Source organism: Erinaceus europaeus, chromosome 4 (genome assembly GCF_950295315.1).
Source record: "Erinaceus europaeus chromosome 4, mEriEur2.1, whole genome shotgun sequence".
In the NCBI taxonomy this organism is placed as follows: Eukaryota; Metazoa; Chordata; class Mammalia; order Eulipotyphla; family Erinaceidae; genus Erinaceus; species Erinaceus europaeus.
In genome coordinates, this window is record NC_080165.1 from 19,843,543 (window position 1) to 19,866,617 (window position 23,075).

At 52.4% G+C, this 23,075-nt stretch overlaps 1 protein-coding gene across 1 annotated transcript in view; it reads right to left on the minus strand.

Moving 5' to 3' along the window:
• The window catches only part of MYH9 (myosin heavy chain 9), a 104,063-nt gene that overhangs the window by 13,247 nt on the left and 67,741 nt on the right, over nucleotides 1–23,075 (minus strand). The window contains exons 13-30 of the mRNA XM_007519363.3: nucleotides 22,379–22,552; nucleotides 20,959–21,132; nucleotides 18,779–18,893; nucleotides 15,641–15,834; nucleotides 15,218–15,339; nucleotides 14,367–14,436; nucleotides 12,764–12,924; nucleotides 11,393–11,501; nucleotides 9,994–10,125; nucleotides 9,503–9,709; nucleotides 8,934–9,071; nucleotides 5,718–5,841; nucleotides 5,292–5,463; nucleotides 4,471–4,683; nucleotides 3,986–4,130; nucleotides 1,085–1,291; nucleotides 762–866; nucleotides 427–579 (exon numbers count right to left, since the gene is read on the minus strand). Of these exons, the coding sequence (XP_007519425.1) occupies nucleotides 427–579; nucleotides 762–866; nucleotides 1,085–1,291; nucleotides 3,986–4,130; nucleotides 4,471–4,683; nucleotides 5,292–5,463; nucleotides 5,718–5,841; nucleotides 8,934–9,071; nucleotides 9,503–9,709; nucleotides 9,994–10,125; nucleotides 11,393–11,501; nucleotides 12,764–12,924; nucleotides 14,367–14,436; nucleotides 15,218–15,339; nucleotides 15,641–15,834; nucleotides 18,779–18,893; nucleotides 20,959–21,132; nucleotides 22,379–22,552 (2,715 nt within the window). The remainder of the gene's footprint in view (nucleotides 1–426; nucleotides 580–761; nucleotides 867–1,084; nucleotides 1,292–3,985; nucleotides 4,131–4,470; nucleotides 4,684–5,291; nucleotides 5,464–5,717; nucleotides 5,842–8,933; nucleotides 9,072–9,502; nucleotides 9,710–9,993; nucleotides 10,126–11,392; nucleotides 11,502–12,763; nucleotides 12,925–14,366; nucleotides 14,437–15,217; nucleotides 15,340–15,640; nucleotides 15,835–18,778; nucleotides 18,894–20,958; nucleotides 21,133–22,378; nucleotides 22,553–23,075) is intronic.

Below are 23,075 nucleotides of genomic sequence, written 5' to 3' on the forward strand. Positions count from 1 at the left end.
CAGTTCCTGGGCATTATTTTCTACACCGCAGCACTGTAGCCACTGCAGTTCCCTCAGCACATCGAGAGCAGACTCCTGAAGGCAGGCACAGGGAGGACAGAGCAATCCCACAGCCACAATCCTGTGTGGCAGGGCCTCAGTGACTGGAGGTCTCTGAGGACCGGGGCGCAGGCACCGCTACTGCCCTGGCTTGCTGCCCATGTGCATATGGAAGGAAACGGCAGCTGCCCGTGGTAGGAACAGCGAGGCCACGTCCTCTCCGTGTCAGCTCACGGATCTCTGAACTCTTCCTGGGGGACCCAGGCCGAGAGAGGGCAGGAGCTCCCGAGGGTGGCAAAGGCGACCCCGTGCAGCATCACTTGGTAGCCCCCTGCCCCTTGTTTCCCTGAGCTGTTCAGAGCATCTGTGGGGGAACTGGCGCCCCACCTGGGCGTGGAGGCTGGCGATCTGTTTCTCCAGGTTCCGCTTGGCCTCCTCCTCCTCCTCCAGCTGCTCCTTGAAGGAGTTCTTCTCATCCTCCATCTGCTTCAGCTTGGTGCTCAGGCTTAGTTTCTGCCGGTTCTCCTCCTGCAGCAGCTCCTGATCAGAGGGAAAGACGGGAGACAGGTGCTCAGCAGGCACAGTGGCAGGGCTGAGCCCCATGACGTGAGGAAGGGGAGGACGGGCGATGAAATGAGTGCCAAGGGGAGAACCAGGCCCGGCACAGGGTGGACACAGCCTCCCCCCAGGCAGGACCCAGATGCCGGGGCTTGTCACCATACCTGCGTGTCCTGCAGCTGGGACTCCAGTGTGGAGAAGTCCTTGGTGAGCTTGCTGGACTTGCTGTCAGACTGCGTGAGGAGACCGGTCACGTTGTCCAGCTCTACCTGCACAGAGATGAGAGACCCGAGGGGCTGTGAGCAGGGCCCATCCCAGCTCTCCTAGGTCAATCATCGAGGAGCCAGTTTGAGGATGGAAGTGTGTGCGCGCGCGCGCGCGCACACACACACACACACACACACACACACACACACACACGGAGCCCTGGTGATCTGGGCTGTAGAAGGGAGCCCAGCCCAGCCCCAGGGCTGAGCAGAGGCCTCACCTGCAGCTTGGTGACCCTGTCTGCCAGCTCCGTCCGCACTCGCTCTCCCTCGTTGAACTTGACCTGCAGCTCCTGCAACTGGGCCTCTACTTTCTTGCGCTTGTGCTCCGAGTCCCCTTTGCCCTGCAGCAGGACCTTCACCTCGTTGGCCAGCTCCCCTCGCTCATTCTCCAGGGTCTGCTTCGCCTTCTCAAGGTTGGCTTTCACCTGCCAGTAGAGAGCAGAGGTTTGAAGAGGGGCATCTGTGCCCATGTAGGCTGGCCTTCTAACATGGGGAGAGCTGCCAGGTCCAGGTCCAGAAACGGCTGCCCCTGCAGCAGAAACGGGGCTCGGCACATTCAGGGGGTTGCGCACTAGCCCTGGACCTGAGAGGATGGGCCGGATTTGTAGACATCCAGCAGCCACTCTCACTTCGCTCACGGAGTGGATGGGAAGTTCAAGTGCAAGGTATAGTCATTGCGGTATTATGATTCTGGGGTTAACAATATAGGATGAGGGAAATTTTAACTGGTCATAGTTTATCTTCCAACAAGTCCTCAATAAATGCCACCTCGGATGGTGGTATTGGGGGAGAAGCATGGCAATCCCATTCTAGTCAAGACGAAGCAGGGCACAGGGTCAAGGACAACTTCAAGGGTGAAATGGACCCTGTGTGAATCAAGGCATGCTGGGTAAACACAACTAAAAGACAAGCGACGTTCCAACCTGACAGAACTGAGTGCATGCTGATGGAGACAGAAGGACATGGCATACTTTTCCAAAAGCATATCATAGCCTATCATGTGCAAGGACCTTTGATTTCTCCAGCGCCACCCAGAGCGGCTCTGAGCTGCAAGTCACAACAGGAGGACTTGTTTGCTCAAGGAACTATTTGCTGACTAAGAGCTGCTGGGATTAATAACAGCAGAGCTTCTCACTGCTCGTCCCCTAACCACCACCAACAACAACGCAAACAAACAAAACATCTCTTGGGGGAGTCAGGTGGTAGGGCAGCAGGTTAAGCGCACATGGCGCAAAGCACAAGGACTGGTGTAAGGGTCCCAGTTTGAGCCCCCAGCTCCCCACCCGCAGGGGAGTCGCTTCACAGGCGGTGAAGCAGGTCTGCAGGTGTCTGTCTTTCTCTCCCCCTCTGTCTCCCCCCCCTCCATTTCTCTCTGTCCTATCTAACAACGATGACATCAATAACAACAATGAAAAACAAGGGCAACAAAAGGGAAAATTACATAAATAAATAAAAAACATCTCAGGAGTTGGGTAGTAGCACAGTGGGTTAAGCGCATGTGGCGCTAAGTGCAAGGACCGGCATGAGGATCCTGGTTCGAGCCCCCGGCTCCCCACTTGCGGGGGAGTCGCTTCACAGGCAGTGAAGCAGGTTTGCAGGTGTCTGTCTCTCCCCCTCTCTGTTTTCCCCTCCTCTCTCCATTTCTCTGGCCTATCTAACATTAAGGACATCAATAACAACAACAATAACAACAAAAAAAGGGCAACAAAAAGGAAAAAAATATATTAAAAACAGCAAACATAACTCCCATTAAAAAAAAAAAAGCATCTCTTGCTCCCAGTGATTGGGGTTCTTGAGATCAACCTGGTTTCAGAAAAGGGCCTGAAGGTCTTTTGGGGCTGGGGAGATAGCACAATGGTTATAGAAAAAAGGTTTTCAGCTGTATGGCACCAAAGTCAAAGGCTCTGGGTGGGCTGAGTGTTCAGGTCCTAGCACATGATGGCAGAGGAGAATGGGAGAAGGGGTTAGATTATGTGGAAAACTGAGAAAGGTTATATACATTCAAATTACGTATTTTACCACCCACTATGAACCATTAATCCCCCCAATAAAGAAAAAAGTCCTCATGCCTGAGGCATCAAGGTCCCAGAGTCAATCCCTAGCACCAACATAAGCCAGAGCTGAGAACTGGTTAAAAGAGAAAAGAAGCGGGAGTCAGGCGGTGGGGCAGTGGGATAAGCGCACGTGGCGCAAAGCGCAGGGACCGGCGTGAGGATCCCGGTTTGAGCCCCCGGCTCCCCACCTGCAGGCAGGGGAGTCGCTTCACGGGCGGTGAAGTAGGTCTGCAGGTGTCTGTCTTTCTCTCTCCCTATCTTCCCCTCCTCTCTCCATTTCTCTCTGTCCTATCCAACAACAACATCAATAATAACTACAACAACAATAAAAACAAGGGCAACTAAAAGGAAATAAATAAATATTTAAAAAAAGAGAGAGAAGAAAGAGGAGAAGGAGAAAGAAAGAAAATGAAACAGAGAGGGGGTAAGAAAGTAGAAGAAAATTTTAAACAGTCTGATGTGATTAGACTTAGAAGGCATCATCAATTGTCTAATCAAATATTTACTACTTAGGCCTAGACATCCTCCTCTCACATCCCCATAGTCACTCAACTACACAAAACAAAGTAAGCAAGGTACACCTCCTAATCTCTTCTGACAGCCATCAGCATTATTGTCATCCCATGATAATCTTTAAAAGAAACACTGTATATAATTGGCCAGGAGATACACTGGCAAAAAATATTTATCAACGAAATGACAATAACCGACAACCTTTATTACAATCATCAAACAAGTAAAGTAACAGGGATAGCTAGGTGTAACTTAGAAAGGAAGGCAGGACCATTGGGAAAAAAATTGGAAACTATATTATAAATATAGTTATGGAAATGACAGTCAGCCCCCATCTGTGACCCTGGGGGAATTACTGCAGTTTGCAATGGAGGGAATGGAAACACAGAACTCTTGTGGTGGGAAGGGTGAGGAATTATACTCCTGTTATCTCTTAAGTCTATAAATCAGTATTAAATCCCTAATAAAAAGCCTTCTGAAACTCAGGGCCACTCATCTCAGAGCGGCTGCTCTCTCCGGAGCCCCGGAGTCAGCCCCAGGAAGCCCACGCACCCGCTTGGTCTGCTCCAGCTGCTCCGCCAGCTCCTCCACCGCCTGCGAGTGCTTCTGCCTCATCTCCTGGATCTGGGCCTCGTGGGTCCTGGCTTCCTCCTCAAGGGTCTTCTTCAGGATGTTCACTTCCTGTTCACGTTTGGACCTGGAGAGAAATGTCCTCAGAAAGGAGGATGGGAGCCAGGAGCTATGCTGTCCCTACGGCTCTTCCCCGGCTACAGAAAAGCCAAGAAGGGTGCCAGCCACTCCGAGTAGCCTCTTGGCCCGGCACTCAGCTGCCCATCCTACAGCCCTGACTCACAGGCACTTTCACAGATGCTTCTTGAAGCCCACCCTTTCTATACCCAAACTTCTCACTGGCTTCTTCAACAGGTTTTCTGAGTGGAAAGGAACTGCTGAGGAGCCACTGGCATCCATGTCGCCCCATGCATGGCAGCGAGGTCACCTCTTTCCTCTACAATCTGGTCACTGGCCCTGCAGCACACCTGAGCTCCTGCTGGGCAGCTGTGGAATCCAGGGTGTCCTCTAATTCTGTTTTCAGAGCTTCCAGCTCTTCCCCAAGGTCCCGTTTCTGCTTCTCGGCTTTATTTCTGGACGCCCGCTCAGATTCTAGGTCTTCCTGGAGTTCAGAAATCTGAGATTCCAACTCTCGAATCTTCTTGAGGGCCATGTTCTTCTGGCTGGCTTCTTCCTCCACTCTGTCAAAGAGACCAACGGCATCAGGACGGGGCAGAATTTACAGAAGAGATTCTAGGGAGGTGCAGCTGGTGCTGTGTCCAGAAGGCATAATCATAGTACTTAGTAGCGTCTCTCAGCAAAACTATCTGAGACAAGCACAAGACTTAGAGGCAACACCATTTTGACAACTGGAAAGCCTCAGTGAGGTTCACTTCATTTTTCAGAGGAAGGTTAAATGCTTTAAATTTAAGATTTAAATACTGATGAAAAAAAATTAGTAACAAATGTACCACTGTGTTGGGGATGTTGGTTGTGTGTGTAGGGGTGGTGTATAGGAATTCTCTGTACCATCTGCTCAGTTTTGTGACTCTAAAAATGTTCTTTAAAAAGACATTTTTTCTCTCCCCAAAGAAGTCCTATAGCCAACAGATTGAAAAGGAAAGTATTGTTGTGGTTGGGTGACAGAAGATTCAGACTGCGCTGTTAGAGAACAGAAAGTACTTTGTTAGGAAATGGCTTCTGAGACAACAGCAGAGAGAAGGCTATAGGATCAGTGACGTACCAAGTACCTGGCAGGAAGCATGGACTCGGGCACCTGGCAATGAGCCTGTACTCTGGGCACTCTCACCTGGCCAGGGCGGCCTGTAGCTCCTCCTCTTTCTTGGCCAGCTGCATCTTAAGCTCAGCGATCTGAGCCTGGAGCTCGGCGATCTGGTCACTGAGATCAGTGGAGTCTCCCTCCAGCTTCCGGCGAGTCTTCTCTAGCTCCTGGCGCTGTTTCTCCTCTCTTCGGAGGCGCTCTGAGAAGGGAGGGTGGGGAGAAGCCAAAAGAGTCCTTGGTGGTGACATACTGTCTTGGCTTTGAATTCTTAAATAAAATGCTGAACATCTGTTATGTAAGATAACTCAGGTTGAAAGGACCGTGACCTACAGGTCTCAGAACTGAGTCCTGGATGAAGCTGAAGAGAGTCGCCACCAACAGTCAAGCCTTGCAACTCCACAACCCCACCTGCCTGGGTGGCTATGTCGGGGCCCCGGCCAGTCACTCCCTTACCCTCCAGGTCTGTGATCATCGCCTCATGCTTGTTCTTGAGCTTGGCGAGGCTCTTGGATTTCTCCTCCTCCTCTGTGAGGTTGGTGGTAAACTCGGCTATTCTGTCTTCCAGCAGTTTCTTTTCCTAAGGAGGTTGAGGGTGAGTCAGAGAAGATGTTAGTTGAGCACAGAACAGTTTTGCTCTCGTCAGAGCAGGACTTACCCAGAACTTGGGACTGAACACAACACAACCATAAACACCTGACTGAGGTCAGTTAGACTTCTTGGGTGCTGAAGGGACACCCAGCCTGTTAAGAACACCAGTTTGTATGCCTGAGGTCACAGAGGCCTCGGGTCCAACATCTAGTCCCACCATATGTCAGAACTAAGCAGTGTTCTGGTTTTCTTGCCCTCACTCCCTCAACCCCCCGTTTTCCTATAACTAATAAATTTGTATAGATACAAATTGTGTGTATATAATAGAATCATTTTTTCTTTTTTAAATTTATTTATTTATTCCCTTTTGTTGCCCTTGTTGTTTTATTGTTGTAGTTATTATTGACGTCATTGTTGTTGAATAGGACAGAGAAATGGAGAGAGGAGGGGAAGACAGAGGGAGAGAGAAAGATAAGACACCTGCAGACCTGCTTCACCGCCTGTGAAGTGACTCCCCTGCAGGTGGGGAGCCGGGGACTCGAATCGGGATCCTTACAGTGGTCCCTATGCTTCTCTCCACGTGTGCTTAATCCGCTGTGCTACTGCCCGACTCCCATATAATAGAATCCTTTGAGGAATCTAGTTTGAGTCCCTGACACCACATGATAGCACCAAGCAAGACAGGTGTGTGGTGTGTATCTCTTCTCTCCCTCCCTGTCTCTTTTCTCTGACCTAAATTAAAAAGAGTCCATTGGAAACGGTGGAACTTCACAGATGTGTCAAAGGCCTATCATTCCCCTAATCCCAAGTAGCACTTTGGATACAAGGAAACTCCTGAAATAGCTGGATGAAGTTCCTTAAGATGCGTGGATGTGGGTGTCCAAGCCCTTGTTGTACCTGCCATTGCCAATCCCTGCTGCCACCTCTGTGGACCGAAGATAGTGTCCTAACCCTGTCATAGCTTCTCTAACATCATTTCTAGTCCACAGTGCCAGGGTGGACACAAGGCATGGGCACAACTTGATCCTTGGAAGAAGCACTGACCATCTTAGGGATGGCTGAAGGAAGGACAGCCCACACTCCCAGACCAAGCCACCAAGGCGCCTGGGCCCCACCCAGGGGGTAGTCGATGTGCAGCACACAGATGGTTTGTATCTTAACAGTCTCAGGTTCCTTGGGAGTCGGGTGGTGGCACAGCGGGTTAAGCTCATGTGGTGCAAAGCGCAAAGGCCGGCAGAAGGATCCTGGTTCGAGCCCCTGGCTCCCCACCTACAGGGGAGTCGTTTCACAAGCGATGAAGCAGGTCTGCAGGTGTCTGTTTTTCTCTCCCCCTTTCTGTCTTCCCCTCCTCTCTCCATTTCTCTCTGGCCTATCCAACAACAACTACATCAATAACCACAACCATGTTAAACAACAAGGGCAACAAAAGGGAAAATAAATAATAATAATAAAAATAAAGAGTCTCAGGTGGTGGTGGACCTGGTTGAGTGCACACATTACAGTGTGCAAGGACCTGGGGTTCAAGCCTTTGGTCCCCACTTGCAGAGGCGTCTGTCTGTCTATCTTTCCCTACACACACACACACACACACACACACACACACACACACACTGTGTGTGTATCTTCCAAAATAAACAAACACTGTTTTGAAGAGTCTCGGGTTCCAATTACTCATGAAGAAGTATAATAAGGTGCAATGTCACTCCTGACCCCCAGACATCTTGACTGAAGAGAAGTAACCTTGGGGCCGGGCAGTGGCACACACACTACAGTGCGCAAGGACCTAGCTTCAAGCTCTTGGTCCCTACCTGCAGGGGGAAAGCTTCATGAGTGGTGAAGCAGAGCTGCAGGTGTCTCTATTTCGTCTCCTTTCAATTTCTCTGTCTATCCAAAAATAAATAAATAAATAAGTAGCCTTTAGACATGGCCTTGGAGCACTCAGAGGCCATGGGGTCCTCAGGAAGAAAAGTCTACTAGTGCTGGTGCCCTATACAGGGAGTCATGAGATTCCCAAACAGACATGATGGGCCTAGACCTCGAATAAATCCCTCTCTCTATTGTTACCGGTCATCTCTATCAGGAACAACACAATAGACCCCTTTGTGGGCCCCCATTACCCTCAACTTGGATCAACAGCAGTAGAGAATGTTCCATCCTCTGAAGGGAGGCTGGACAACATACTCTGTGCTCCACCTGAGGAAGATGATTCCTGATATTGGGGCAGCTTGGAATGTTCCTACTCATGACCACAGAATGTGATGCAGCGTTCACATAGGCTCCTAAGCTAAATATGGGCCCCAGACCACATCAAATCGATAGGGTTTACAGTCAACAATATTTATACACCTTTCCCATATTTGGGAGCTACTCTCTTCCCAGATCCAGCTTTCTGGTCCTTTTTCCACCCATGACATCATCTCCCCAGACAATAACTTGGATCCACCTGCATATCAGATTTCAGGCTCAGGGAAAAAAAAACAAACAAAAAACCTAGTATAGCCACAGGCCCTTTGGAATATAACTAAAATATGCCGACTAGCTATCTACAGAACAGAGACCCCCCCCCCAACTCTTCATCTGCACTACTCCAGCTTTTAGGTTCATGATTAGTTAACAACTTATTTGGCTTTATATGTTAACTCTCTTTTCAGCCACCAGATCCAGATGCTAACATGATGCCAACCAGACTTCCCTGGACAGACAACCTCACCAATGTGTCCAGGAGCTCCAATTCCCCAGAGCCCTGTCCACTAGGGAAAGAGAGAGGCAGGCTGGGAGTATGGATCGGCCAGTCAATGCCCATGTTCAGTGGGGAAGCAATTACAGAAGCCAGACCTTCCACCTTCTGCATCCCACAACGACCTTGGGTCCATACTCCCAGAGGGTTAAAGAATGGGAAAGCTATCAGGTTGGGGGGATGGGATACGGAGTTCTGGTGGTGGGAATTGTGTGGAGTTGTACCCCTCTTATCCTATGGTTTTGTCAGTGTTTCCTTTTAATAAATAAAAAGAAAAAAGGGAAGTCTACTAGTGAGCAAAGCTGGAGGGAAGCAGGGTTCCCTGTGGTTAATTGAGGCCTCACCTTGGCCAGTTTGCAGTTCTGGTCTTCCATGATGATCTGGTCTTCCTCTAGCTTCTTCAGCTTGGCCTCAGTGGTCACCTTCTCCAGCTGCAGCTTCTGGCGGGCGCTCTCCTCCTCCTCCAGCTGCTCCTCCAGCTCCTGCCATCAAGTAGTCAACACTGTGAGGGGTGCAGGCCTCCCAACTCGGCGGTGTGGCCGAGATGTGGCCCAGCCCCCACCCCTGGGAGGATCACATATGTAACATCAGGACACAGGGCATGGGTCCCCAGCCCCACGGTGTGGCTGATCACTCTGAGGGACTCCCTTGAGCAAGCTTTCTGTGGCGACACGGACAGAAGCAGAGTGGGTGGACACCTAGTCCTTAGGCCCATGGGAATGAGGGCCAAGGAAGGTAAATCCAACGAGGGCTGGGACCCCAGAGAAGCAGCCCTCTCACAGGTCACCCGAGTGGAGAAGGGTGCGGAGATGGCCCATCTCAACGTTCGCAGCTTGAGTTTCCTGGCGAGCCCTTGCCCTCGCTCCACCCTGCTTCTGAGGGTCCCTGCTCCTCAGGAGAGCAGGCAGGGTACCTGGATGTTCTGCTGCATTTTCTTCTTCTCCGTCTGCAGGTGCTGGCAGCGCTCCTCCTCCTCCTCCACCCTGGCCTCCAGGTCATGGCAAATCTCTTCCAGCTCCTGCTTCTTGGCGGTCAGGCGGGCCCGCAGCTCCTCGGCTTCCGCGCACAGCTCTGTTTCCGCCTGGAGCTGCTCCTGCAGCTGCAGCTTCTCTGCCATGAGCTGCAAAGAGCAAGTGGAAAAGTCTGGACCTTGGGCCATCCCAGGCAGACAGACAGGCTCTAGCTCAGGCTTCAGGAGGTAGTGGGCCATGCTGGCAAGAGTAGCTTCCGCCTGGAGTGGGTACACGCTCCCAGCACTTTCTGAGCATCACCTCCTTGCTCCGTCACGGGAAGTGAGCACAGAGAATAGCCCAACACCCATAGAAGACGCCCCCAGTTCCAAACCGGCCTTATCCACTGGTAGCCAGCAGGTGGCAGCACAGGGGCAGCTGCACAGAAACACACCTGGGACTGGAGCGTCTCCATCTCTGTGAGCCGGTTCTCTGCAGCCAGCTGCTTCTCCCGCACCTTCACCAGCTCCTCCTCTTTGGCCATCATCTCCTCCTCCTGCCGGCTCACCTGCAGCAGTGGCTTGACCTAAGAGGGGAGGAAAAGGAGAGACTCAGGGAAGTAGGCAGCAGCTGTGAGGAGGTCGCCTTAGCGAGAAGCCAGGGGTAGCCAACAGTGTAGGGTCAGGAATGAGCAAAAGACCCATTGTTGGAAAAGTAAGCAGGTAAATCATGAAATGACCTCTAGGGAAGGCAGCTATGCTCACCACTATACCACCAATGTGAAATGACCTCTAGGGAACTGCATGTTGACTTAGTGCTTTACGTAAGTCAGCCCCTCAACTACGTAAGAATAGCGGAGGAGGTGATGGAGGATGGACCTCTGGTGGTGGAATTATGCGGAATTGTACCTCTCTTATCCCACAATCTTGCTGATCATTATTAAATCACTAATAAAAAAGTTAGAACTATATACCATTAACAAAATGAAAATTTAAAGGAAGAAAAAGAAAAGAATAAAGGATAAGCCAGTGGGAACAGAGGCAGTGCAGCAATGAGGATGCAGCCTCAGGGGTGAAAGGATGCTGGGAGAACTGCTCTGCCTCTCTTCTCTCTTTTTAAATTTCTTTATTGGGGGATTAATGTTGTACATACCACAGTAGATACAATCGTTTGTACATGCGTAACATTCCCCAGTTTTCCACATAACAATACAACCCCCACTAGGTCCTCTGTCATCCTTCTTGGACCTGTATTCTCCCCACCCACCCACCCCAGTCTTTTACTTTGTGGTACAATACACCAACTCCGAGAACTTCTCCTTTTATGTTTTTTGCTAGTCTAAACTTTTCTAACTGTCATAAATTAATCATCATAAACAAATGACCTAGGGCAGGGTACACAGCATACTGGTTATGCAAAGAGACTCTCGTGCCTGCGGCTCCAAGTCCATTCAATCCCTGCACCACCACAAGCCAGAGCTGAGCGGTGCTCTGATAAAAACAAACAACCCAGCTCTAATAATAAAGGGATCTTGCCTAGGGAGGGAGTGTATACAGTTCCTGATTGGCCTTCCATATGCCCAGGTGGGCAGTGCCCCTGTGTCAGGTGGAAGCACAGCAGGGGCTGTTCTGAGAGGCTCTGGCCAGCCTGACGGCAGGTCACAGCTGTCCACACCGGACAAATGCCTGCAGCTCACATCCTCCCAGCCCCAGGAAAGGATTCCAATCCTGGACTCCTGCCGTAGGCTGTGCAGACAAAATGCTCTTCCTAGGGCACGAGCTTTCCTGCAGCCACAGGGGCAGCTGAAGGGCCCTCCCTGGGCCACGGCGAGGGCAGGCTGTACCGGCACCCACCTTGGTAAAGAGCCTCCACCACTGCCAGTTCCGCAGCTTGAGGTAGGCGGCGCAGTTCCTCTGCAGAACTTTCATGGCTGTGAGCTGTTGCTGCCGCTTGGCAAAGGCCCTGGGGACAAGGGACACAGTTAACACCTCTGGCGATGGCTGACTGCCAAGCCAACAGTCCTTATCTCTCCCCCAGAGACTTTTTTGGAGGGTATCAATCCCAGTCTGAGACGTTTTAAGACAGAAGTGCAGGGAAGAGCTGGCCTTGGGCAGAGTCCTCTGGGACCTTGCAGAGGGGGGCATAGGATAGGTTGCTAGCACCCTGCCCTCTGCCAAGGGTGATGAACTCCCCGAGTGAAAGTGACTGTGTCTAACCAGATTTCAGCCAAGTGTGACCACTGCTCAGGGAGTCTAGTTCCCCACTACTGGGGCTCTAACCTGGTGGCACAATACCTAGTGGAAAGGTGTCACCTGGAATGCTTTTGGATAAAGGGAGGTTGTGGGGGGCTGGGAGGTGGCATAATGGGTTAAGTACGCATAGTACGCAGTACAGGGATCCCGGTTCGAGCCCTGGCTCCCCACCTACAGGGACACACACACACGCACACACATGCACCAGTGAAGCAGGTCTGCATGTGTCTATCATTCTCTGCCCCTCTCAATTTCTCTCTGTCTTATCCAATAAAATAGAAAAAATAGCCTCCAGGAGGAGTGGATTCGTAATGCTGGCACTGAGCCCCAACAATAACCCTGGAGGCAAAAAAAAAAAAAAAAAAAAAGAGAGGTTGTGTTGGTCCAAACACCACAAACTCCTTCTCTGAATCATGGGCTCAGAGAGCAGGCTGGAGCACATGTCCCCAAGCACAGACCCTGGGACTTGGGGCTAATATGTGGTTGCCACACCTGTCTGACCTGTAGCCGGTGAGCCCTGACACCCAAAGAGGCTGTTCTGGACTCAAGAAAGAGCACACGCTCTACCAGATGAGCTAGCACCCGGCCCCTGTTCTGGACTCCACGAAGACGTGCTTCCTCCCCACCCCACCCTAAACACACACACACTCACTCACACACACACTCACACACACACACTCACACTCACTCACTCACTCACTCGGAAGAAAGGGGACCCCAGAGACAGCCAGGTGCTAGTAATTCTCTCCACATGAGGAATACCAGCGAGCAGGAGCTTTGGGGGTAGGCAGCCCCTTCCTACCACGTCCACCTCATCCTCAGGCAAAAGCCCCAGGCAGCGGGGGTGAAGGGAAGATGCCTAACTGCCTTCGGTTCCACCCACAGCTTCCTAAGTACCTTCTGCAGCAGGAGAGCTGAGAGCGGGACTACGTGCAAGGCGGGCCCGGTGGGGTCGAGAACCTGGGGACTCACTTTCTGGCCAGGTAGCCCCTGCAGCAGGCCTGGAAGCCTATGATGACGTCCGTGATCTTCAGGTCCCGCTCCTCCTCCAGGTGGGCCAGCACACCGGCCCGAAAGAAGACCTTGCTCTGGCCGATGCGGTACAGGTTGCTGTCCAGCTCCAAGGCTTTGATCTGTTATCGGCGGGGGAAGGGCATGCAGTCACTGCCGTCCACAGAAGCCCCGACCCGGTGGCCTGTCCCCAGAGGCTGCAGGCCGACTCCCGCTCCTGTGGGGGGCAGTCTTTTGCTGGATGTGAGAAAGTGGGCTCAGGGGACACAGGGAGGAGAACCAGGTAGTCCAGCCTAGGGGCAGGGTGACAAGTCACACACAGAGGAATAAAGAGCCTCGGTGTGGCAGGGGCCTAAGGTCTTCTCCCCACCCCTGCACACGGCAATCCTGCCCTGCAAGTGCCCCGTCGGGTTACACTCCAGCCAGAGTGGCCCAGCCCAGTGCCACCATCCTGTTGCTAAGATGAGCACACGTCCCAGAAAAGGCCAGGCCTGGGATCAAAAACTATTCAGATGGCCCAGGTCTCTTCAGCTGTGAAGTGGGAAGGACAGTGTAATTAATACTTTTTTTTTAATTAAAAAAAAAAAACCACAAAACACCTCCTTCACAGCATAGCTGTGGAAAGGAATGAGAAGCATAGAAGGTGCTTCACTGTGGGCCAAGCACACGAGGACACGGTATGTTGCTGTTGGGACCGCCCAGCAGTTTTAACACAGTGCCAAGGCTCTGCCAGGGAGAGATGCAACGAGCTCGCAAAGGCAGGACTTGGGTAGGTCAGTGGAATCTAGCAGGCCTGGCTGTCCTGGAAAGGGTCCTAGACAAGGAAAGGGTGGGCACCAGGGGCATCTTCCTCCTATACCTCCCTGCCTGACACAGGAGAGGACAGGAGCCCCCACAGCCAGGAAAGGAAGGTGCGCAGACACCAAGGGGTAAGCGTCAGAGGGCAAGAACTGTCTTCTCCTCTTTCCCATCCTCTACCTCGCCACCACTTACTGCCAGGCAATGCTGTGCTCTGTGCAAAGCACCCCTGTTCTCTCCCCCTCCCGCAGCCCATCCCCTCTGCTGACCCTCGACGCATCAGAAACAGCAGGATGCCTGCAAAGGTAGAAAGATGAGCAGGCAGGATAGTATGTGGCCACTGAGTCACCCCAGGACCTGCACTTCTCAGACAGAGGATAGACAGTCTGCTGCCCAGTGGTGGGAGCAAGAGAGGAACCGTCAACGATGTGACCTCAGGCCTCTGGGTGACCTAGAGGGCTCTGGCCTGGCTGCCCAGCTTGGAAAAAACCTTACTGGCCACTGCAGATCGGAAGGGACACGGGCAAGAGAGCACAAGAAGACACCTCCAGAAACAGCTCTCAGGCACCGTCTACACTACAGAGGGCAAGAAGTCTGTCACTCAGGAGAACCAGAACTGGGGCACTGCAAATGCTGGAGTGTGGACGCCAAGCCATGCAGAGGGCACTTGCCACGCAAGTCAGGCGCTGGCCATGTGAGTGCATTCCTCTCACTCCCCATCAGGTTCACCACTAGAGGAGGGTGGTGAGGACAGAGCTCAACTCACCATGAGCACACAGGCCTGCTTCCCGTCCATGAAGCCCTTAGGAATGGAATTTGGTGTCAGGATCTCGTATCTGAGGAGAGAGATGGGAGCCAGGTGAGTTGCACATGGCCTGGGCTACCTGTGGGAGGAGTGTCTGCACAGGGCAGCAGATGGCAGCATTCTGTTCACAAAGTTCTGTAGGAAATGGGAGGAGACATCTGGCAAATTCCACAGGCCTGTTTCTTAAGCTGTGACACAAGAAAAGGCACAGTGCTTTCCAGAAAGCAAACAGAAACCCACGGGCTGCTCCCATCACTCAAGGGCAAATTTGAGGCTGGTCACTAACTGCCGGTATTGGTGGTCATGACTCAGAATGGCCGCGCTCATCTGCGCCCTGAGATGCAGCAGGGGGACTGCTAATCCGCAGGATGGTCCAAGTGAAAGAAGGCTGCCTCATGGCCGCAGCTGCCACAAGACTCAGTAAACAGAGAGGACAGCTGCTAACGGGCCTTCTGACACGTGTGGCATAAATCAGCCAGGTCCGTCCGAGACTTCCCATCCCAGAAACTTGTCTCTGATACCCAAGCCTCTGGCATACTCTGACATTCCTTTTCATAACCCTTCAGACTCAGACTGTACCAAACGGCACATGCTCCCCATCGTCACTGAATAGCGGTCAACAAGGGGACTTTCGTTAGTCGTGAAGTTGGGGTCACACCTGCTTGGGGGAGGGCTGGTGTGGAGAAGGGCCTGCGAGGAGCCGGTCAGACCTCAGCCCTGAGGAAATGGCTCTCTCGCTGGATCTGTAAAGGGCCCCGGTGGGGAGCAGCACAGCCTTGGTGTGGGGGAGATGGGTTCCGAGCCTGGCTCACCTCTGCCGAAACTCCTGGAAGACCACCCGGTTGGGGAAGCCCTGGCGGCAGATCCGGATGCCCTCGAGAACCCCATTGCAGCGCAGCTGGTCCAGCACCAGATGGGGGTCCAGTTTGCCGGCCTAGAGAGGAAGACACAGGCCTCGGGTCTCGCATCTGGGCCCAGGAAGTGGCAGTATAAATTGGAGGGGCCTCTCTGGACTCAGTGGGGCCAAGCTGCTGGGAGTGGGGTGGCTGGAGCCCCCAGGTTTTGACAGCAGAGCCACTTGGTCAGGCCAGGGACAGGCTACAGTCAGTGTTGCTGACACAGCCTGTCTCCTAAGGGTGACTGCAGCCAACCTGCAGGGGCATCGCCTCTCCCTACACTGGGGGTTGGGGATCCATTTCTGCTCATGGCATCAGACCTGGGCCGAGCTGCCTCACCTTCTTCTCGTGGTTGGGGATGATGCAGCGGACAAAGTTGGGGTTGGTGTTCCTCAGTGTGGCCATGAGTTTGGCCAGCTGCTCCTTGTAGAGCTGGCCCACCGTGCGGAACATGCCCTTCCTTGTCTTGAAGGCCCCCGGCAGCGCTGTCTCGGACATGCCTGCCACCTGGTCCAGGCCGATGATGCGGTCCACTGCAGAGACCACATAGAAGCGTGTGAGTGCTGGGTGGTCCAGGGGAGGGTGGGGCTGAATCAAGGGACCAGAAAAAGGCAGACACACAAGTGGACAGTCAGAGGCCAGAGTGCGAAACAGCAGGACCTTCGTGGCTTGCTATCTATGCAGGGGGCTAAGATCATCTCCAGGTACTGAACAAATGCCATCTCAGAAGCAGGGAAGGGTTTGGAAAGACTGCAAAGTCACTAAGAGGAGCCATGGCCTAGCTAATCCCACTTTTTAATCACCTGTCTCCAGCCCACTCTGGAAGGCCCTATACCCAGAGACACACAGCTAGACATTATTAGTGTATTTTGGAATAATGAGGCTTCCATTAAACTGGTTCTAAGGTGTTAAACTTGGCTTACTGAACTACTAACACTAAATCCTCAGGAAAAAAAAAAATCAGTAACCTGGGGCCAGACGGTGGCGTACCTGGTTAAGTGCACACACTATAGTGTATAAGGAACCAGGTTCAAGGCCCTGGTCCCCACCTGCAGGGGGAAAGGTTTACAAGTGGTGAAGCAGGGCTGCAGGTATCTCTGTCTCTGTTCCTCCCTCAGTTTCTCTCTGTCTCTATCCAATAATAAATAAAATTTAAAAATGTAGATGCAATGGACTGAAATGAAAAAAAAAAACTATCAAAAAAAAAATCAGTAGCCTGAATTCACACTGACCTAAGGACAGAGGAGAGGGAGTGAGGACATGGGGGCTCTAAAATCGCGACCACTCTGGCTGAACCCGCTGGAATCCCCGCTCCCCGCCGCCAACCAGAACGCTCAGTCAGGGGCACAGAGCGGCACGTCGTGGTGTGAGGAGCAGAGACTTCCAGTGGAAACAGTACTGACAGCGCCTGTTCCAGAGCCTAAGAGTCCATCATGCTCTTGAGTCTTGCTCTGTCTCCTGGTTCCTAGGTTTTTATAATCTAAACCACCCTCCAAGGATGCAGCCCTTGACATGGTGGTTCATGCCCAGGACAACGAAAAGCAGTTCTTTTTATGAGCTAGAGACAGACCTCCACGGCAAAAACAGAGCAGCAGCAAGACCTAATCAAAGTGGTCAACCATTTGAGGTCAGGTGTTTTTTTTTTCCTCCAGGGGTAATGCTGGGGCTCAGTGCCTGCACTAGGAATGCACTGCTCCAGGAGGCTATTATTTTCTTTTTGTTGTCTTTGTTGTTTATTGTTTTTGTTGTTATTATTGTTGTCATTGCTGTCATTGTTGTTGGATAGGACAGAGAGAAATGGAGAGAGGAGGGGAAGACAGAGAGGGGGAGAGAAAGATAGACACCTGCAGACCTGCTTCACCGCTTGTGAAGCGACTCCCCTGCAAGTGGAGAGCCGGGGGCTCGAACCAGGATCCTTATGCAGGTGCTTGTGCTTCGCACCATGTGTGATTAACCCGCTGCGCTAACGCCCGACCTCCTTGAGGTCAGTTTTAACCAAGAGTCGATATGAAAACTGAAGACTGCCATGACTGGAGGCAAAAGCTGTGCATTCTGTGGCGAGCTACTTCCCATTCCTCTGTGGCCTCATCTCTGTAACTTATTCAAAGACAGTATAATGGACAGGTGCTCATGGACATGGATCTGATATTGAAGTCAATGAAACGAAAGACATTCTCTCTCTTATTCCTGGAGGACAAAAATGCCACCCGGCTGTTCTAATGGCTTCCCTGCAGCAGGTGGCTTGTGAAGGCCACCCAGGCTGCTCAGAGATGAGTCCAATGTACCCCACAACTGAAGCCTCACATGTGCACAACCTGCCCCGTGGAGGCCCAGGTGCAGAAACTGTCGAGTGACTTGAACCAACACACAAATGCCATTCTGGCGTATAGGTAAACACACCCACAAACACCATGCACAGCTCCTAGACCTCATGCAGCAACAACTGCAGCCAATCAAGCAGTAAGGCTTCGCTTTTTTTTTTACAAGATGTGGTTCTAAGGAAGGTCTGCTATTTGTTGGTGAGGGTCTTGGGGCCTTGCGTATACGTGATCTCACTGCTCCAAACTGGCAACTTTCATCAATGTTACATACAGAGAGACAGGCAGAGACAAAATAAAAATGCCACATGACCAAAGCTTCTCTGAGAGTTACAAGACTTGATACGGTGCCAGGGACTCACACTGGGCCACACACACAGCAAGCTACCTCACTGGCCCAGAAGTCATTCTTTTTTTTTTTTTGGGGGGGTGGCTTTTTTCTTTCAAAGATCTATAATGCAACCACACCCCCCCCAATATCCAAACACAGCCCTCATTTGCCTGGTTTTCTACAGGACACTGGTGATGAGAGGGCTGTGCGGGAGACTGCCCGTAAACCAGGCATGGGGGGCACAGTCAGGCAGGAAGAGCCAACAGGTAAAGACAGCAGAAGCGTGTCGTGCACAGGCCAGGATGCACCACACACAAGGGCCGCCACTCCAGCCAGTCACCTGGTTCTAGGTGGAGAATGGGAAAGCGCTGATAGAAATAGGCTCTCTGAGAGCTCTGCATCTCTGCAACAGAGAGGTTAAAGCAAAACCCAGGCAGAGGAAGAGGAGAGACCCACAGAAACCTGCAGAAAGAACAACTCCAGAGCCCCCACCCAGGGAGAAAGAGGAAGCGCAGTAAGGTGTGGGGTGGGGAGCGGTGTGGCCAAACTCTGGGCCTCCTTGTGATTCCACGAGTGGAAGCCCCCGTGGCTGCCCACCCCCGCAGAGCCCAGAGAGGGGTGGCTGTGCAGCACGTTCAAGTACGGCTCAGCTCAAGGGCTACCGGCCCTTCCTGCTGGAGGAGGCCACCCTCACGGAGGCCACGGAGCCTACGCCAGGTGTCGATGTGCCCCTCGCTTTGTGGTTTACTGCTACAAAGGTGGGGAGGGGCTGGGGGCAGCCACAGGAAGGCGGGGCTGAGGGCAGAGGGCAGAGGGCAAAGGGCGTACCATCCTTCCACAGCTCCGAGACGAACTTGTCGGAGGACTGGTGCAGAAGCGTGGCAATGTTGTCATTCAGGGGGTCCATGTTCTTCATCAGCCACTCGTCCGCTTTGTAATCCACCTGCAAGTCGGAGAATCCCAAATCAGGCTGGTCTGGGAACACAGCTCTCCAGGACAAGGAACACCTCACATGTGGAAAAGTCAGAAAAGATGAACAGCCTCTGACCCAGAAAGGAAACGACCAGTGACAAGTGTAGTGGTGTAGCAACTAGAGGCTCCAGGAGGTGTTGCTCATAAGAGCAAAAACTTAAAACTCCACGAATACCTGGCACCAGGGGACTGTTAAATAGCAGGTTAAGCGCAGGTGGCGCAAAGCACAAGGACCGGCATAAGGATCCTTGTTTGAGCCCTCGGCTCCCCACCTGCAGGGGAGTCGCTTCACAGGCAGTGAAGCAGGTCTGCAGGTGTCTATCTTTCTCTCCCCCTGTCTTCCCTTCCTCTCTCCATTTCTCTCTGTCCTATCCAACAACAACTACTACAACAATAAAACAACAAGGACAACAAAAAGGGAATAAATAAATATTTAAGAAATAGGATGAGCGATTCTTGCTATTTCTTTGTCTTTTCAGGATACCCAGGCTTCCCGATGAGCATGTGTGATTCTTATCTTTCTTGAAATGTGTTCATCCGAGCACAAATGGTAGATTCCAGAGCAGCCAGAGTGATGGGCAGCTCTCCGCCAGACCTACACCACCATCCAGAATTAACCTTGCTCTCTGGACCCCTGTCCATCTCCCACATTCCCTGCACGGCCATAACTGCTACAGCAGAGTGTGTGATGTTGCTTCTCTCTCTAGACTCTCTAGGGGCAGGGTGACTTGTCAGTGGATGTCAAGTGCCAGAGCTGGTGGTGACCATCTGCCACTAGGACACAACCCGTATCCCGTCCTCCTCAGTTGTGGCAGCACAGCCTAAGTGTGGATGTGCATGGCCAACTTCATAGTGTGTACACGTACACACACACACACACACACACACACACACACACACCAATGGACAATGCGACGCAACCCTTATTTCTGTGTTATAAACAACCCTACAGTAAAAGCCCTCCCATGAGAATCACGGGGTACAGGATTTTTAAGGCGGCTGGAAGTGGCAATGCAGGGTCAGACTGCATGGTCTTAGGGAACTATAAAAACACTTTTTTGACTGGTAGTTTTACCAGTCTAGAGTTACAAGTCTAGAGTTGTTCCTTTTGCAGCTTTAGAACCAGACAAGCTCAGCAGAAGAGGCCAGACAGGGTGGGGGCCGCTCATAAGTGCAGTGGCAAGGCCCACGTGACTCAGGAGCAGTGCTGTGACAGCTCATGGTTCTCCTGGCTGGCTGTCACTAGGAGCAGGTGGGCCCAGCCACCTCAAGTGTCTGAGTGGTAACTGGTAGGTGCTTCACACAAGGAGTGCAGAGCATGCTGAGAAAAACCAAAGGCCTTTTGTGGACTAGGAGACCCCTGCTCACTTGGCTTTCAACCCCAACAACCAGTCAACTGGGAGACATGTGTCAGGTGGGTGTGAAACTGAGTAGCCCTGGCGATGACAAAACCGTCACTTAGTAATGGCTCTCAGCGTGTCTCAGTGCCCACCCCAATGGCAGGTTTGACTATGTCTAGAGGCATTTCTGGTTGTCACAACTATCACCCTACAACACAGAGGACAATCCCCAGTGCTAACACTGATGCAGCCTGTGAGGTCCTCCCTCGGAGCACTGACTTGTGCTAAGCATTGGGCTTCACAAGCTCATTGACGCCCATAATTCAGTAGGGTGGGTGGCCATGCCCACTTCCCAGATGAGGAAACCATGGCTCAGGGAAAGGAAGTGACTGGCTCAGTGTCACATCATTCAGAGTGACACAGTGGTCTCCTCTCAACTCCAGATCCTATACCACTGGCGCATTCTCACTTTCAACCCTGGAACATGCCCCAAGACAATTCACAACAACTTCACAACCAACAACCCCAATTCCCTGGCAACACGTGGCTGCATTGCAACTCGGGGGCCTTGGCCAATGATGCCACCAAAGGCATATCATCAGGTGAGCTGTTGGACCTGCCTCCACACCACGGGCTGCCCACTCACGTCCTCAGTGGCCTCCAGCTCGCCCCAGAGGACCCGCCCACTCTTCTCACCTTGCCAGCATAGTGCATGATACAGAAGTCGGCTTTGTCCTTCAGCTGCTTAGGCTTCTGGAACTTGGGGTGGGTGCCCTGCTCCTGCACCACCTTCTCCACAAAGCTCTTGTCAGTGGCTTTGGGGAACCAGCACTCCTCATCCAGCAGGGCCAGGATGCCAGGAGGGCCAGCCTGGAGGAAGCAGAGTAGCACTCAGGTAAGTACTCCATGGGAGCCGCGCCAAAGCCTGGCTTTCAGAGTACCCAGACCTCTCACCAGGTGGCCAGTGTGCTCCCCTGAGCCTTACTGAGCGCATCAGTAAAAACGCTGCATTTCATAGTTCTCATCGAAAAAGAAGCCTCCTGGGAGCGGGCTGTGGCCCATGTACCTAACACTGGAACCAGCCACCCCAAGGTTCACCTGTTAGGTGTGACACACAATTGGGACAGTCTCCTGAGTCACAGAGGAGCAGTTTCCAACAGGCTGCCCTCAGCAAGGGCCCTTGGTACCAGCCCTGGTATCTCTCTAGGATATCGTCTCACACACTGTGCCTGAACAGCTGTGTGGGGAGAGATCAGGACAAGCCCTGGGAGGAAGTGCTGGCATTCTGAAGCCCCAGTAGCTTTCTGTACAGACTTTATGAGACAAGAAAGCAAGCCCAGGCATGGTGGAGTCCGGCCAAGAACACTTGACCCGAATGAATTCTCGCTTACTGGAAAAGTAAATGATTAAATAATAATAATAATAACCCTAACAGCAAATTATTTCATGTTAGGTTATAGATTGCTTCAGTTGCTCCCTGCCTTTGAATAACGCCTTCAAGGTGTAAACTTCTCTGGGTGTGACAGTGACAGACGTGGTCTCACACTGGAAGACCTGCATTCTGTGCGTTAACTCTAACGCAGCGAGAGCAAGTGGCTCTGTGCCAGGCAGGGCACAGCCCTCCAGGCTTAGAGCACAGGCAGGCGGCTGCACTGCAGCTGGCCAGAGTCTGGATACGACCTGACAGAAATGGGGAGGGAGATCGAGCTACTGCCAGCTCCAGGGGCCGAGGCTCTGAGGGAGGCCAGGCTGTTCCCACAAAGGCACAGCACTCACCACCAGGGTCTGCACTGTCCCCAGCTACCGCTACAGGGGCAGGGGGCAGGGAGCAGGACCTCAGGCCATAAACGCATGACTCTTCCTTTAAGACAGATAAGCACTGAGTGGTGGTCTGCTGGGACCAAAGACTGGATACCTGGCTGTAGCCACAGCCCCACCCGGACGGCTGGGCCAGCCTCCAAGGATCTACCACAAATAAGCTCCCTGACTTCGGCCTGCAGGCAGCGGTGTTGGGAACAGGAACTCAATTCCCCCACAACCAACGCGGAGCTGAAGGCGAGGAGCAGGTGCCGGGGGTGGGGGGTGAGGGTGTCTGAGAGACCCTGACTACTCTTACTGGCTTCTCAATGAGGTCAATGCAGGGCTGCAGGTCGAGTCCGAAGTCGATGAAGTTCCACTCGATGCCCTCGCGCTGGTACTCCTCCTGCTCCAGGATGAACATGGTGTGGTTGAAGAGCTGCTGCAGCTTCTCGTTGGTGTAGTTGATGCACAGCTGCTCGAAGGAGTTGAGCTGCCAGGAGGGAGGGAGTGTCACAGACAGGCCTTGGGTCTCAGGGTGGGGGAAGGGGGGGGCATTAATGCAAGGAGAGCTCACTGGGCACCCGGGCCGCACCAGCGGCCACAGTGGGTGGGGAGAGGCCTCCCCTTCTCACACCCAGCAGTTTGGGTTCTTCATTTTCTGGGGCTTAGCAGTCTAGCCAAACCCCTCTCAGAAGCATGTCTTAGAGGGGTTGGGTAGTGGCACATCCGGTTAAGCGCACATGTCACAGGACACAAGGGCCCAGCTTCAAGCTCCTGGTCCCCACATGCAGGGGGGAAGCTTCACAAGTTGTGAAGCAGTACTGCAGCTCTCTCTCTCTCTCTCTCTCTCCCTCCCCTCCAGCCTCCATCATTTCCAGTCTGTATCTTAAATAAATAAAATATTTAAAAAAATAAAGAATCATGTCTCAAAACTGAACGATCACAGGAAAGGAGCTGTGCCAAAACATAACTACCACAACACTGTGACACAGCAGTAGATCCATTTCTACTTA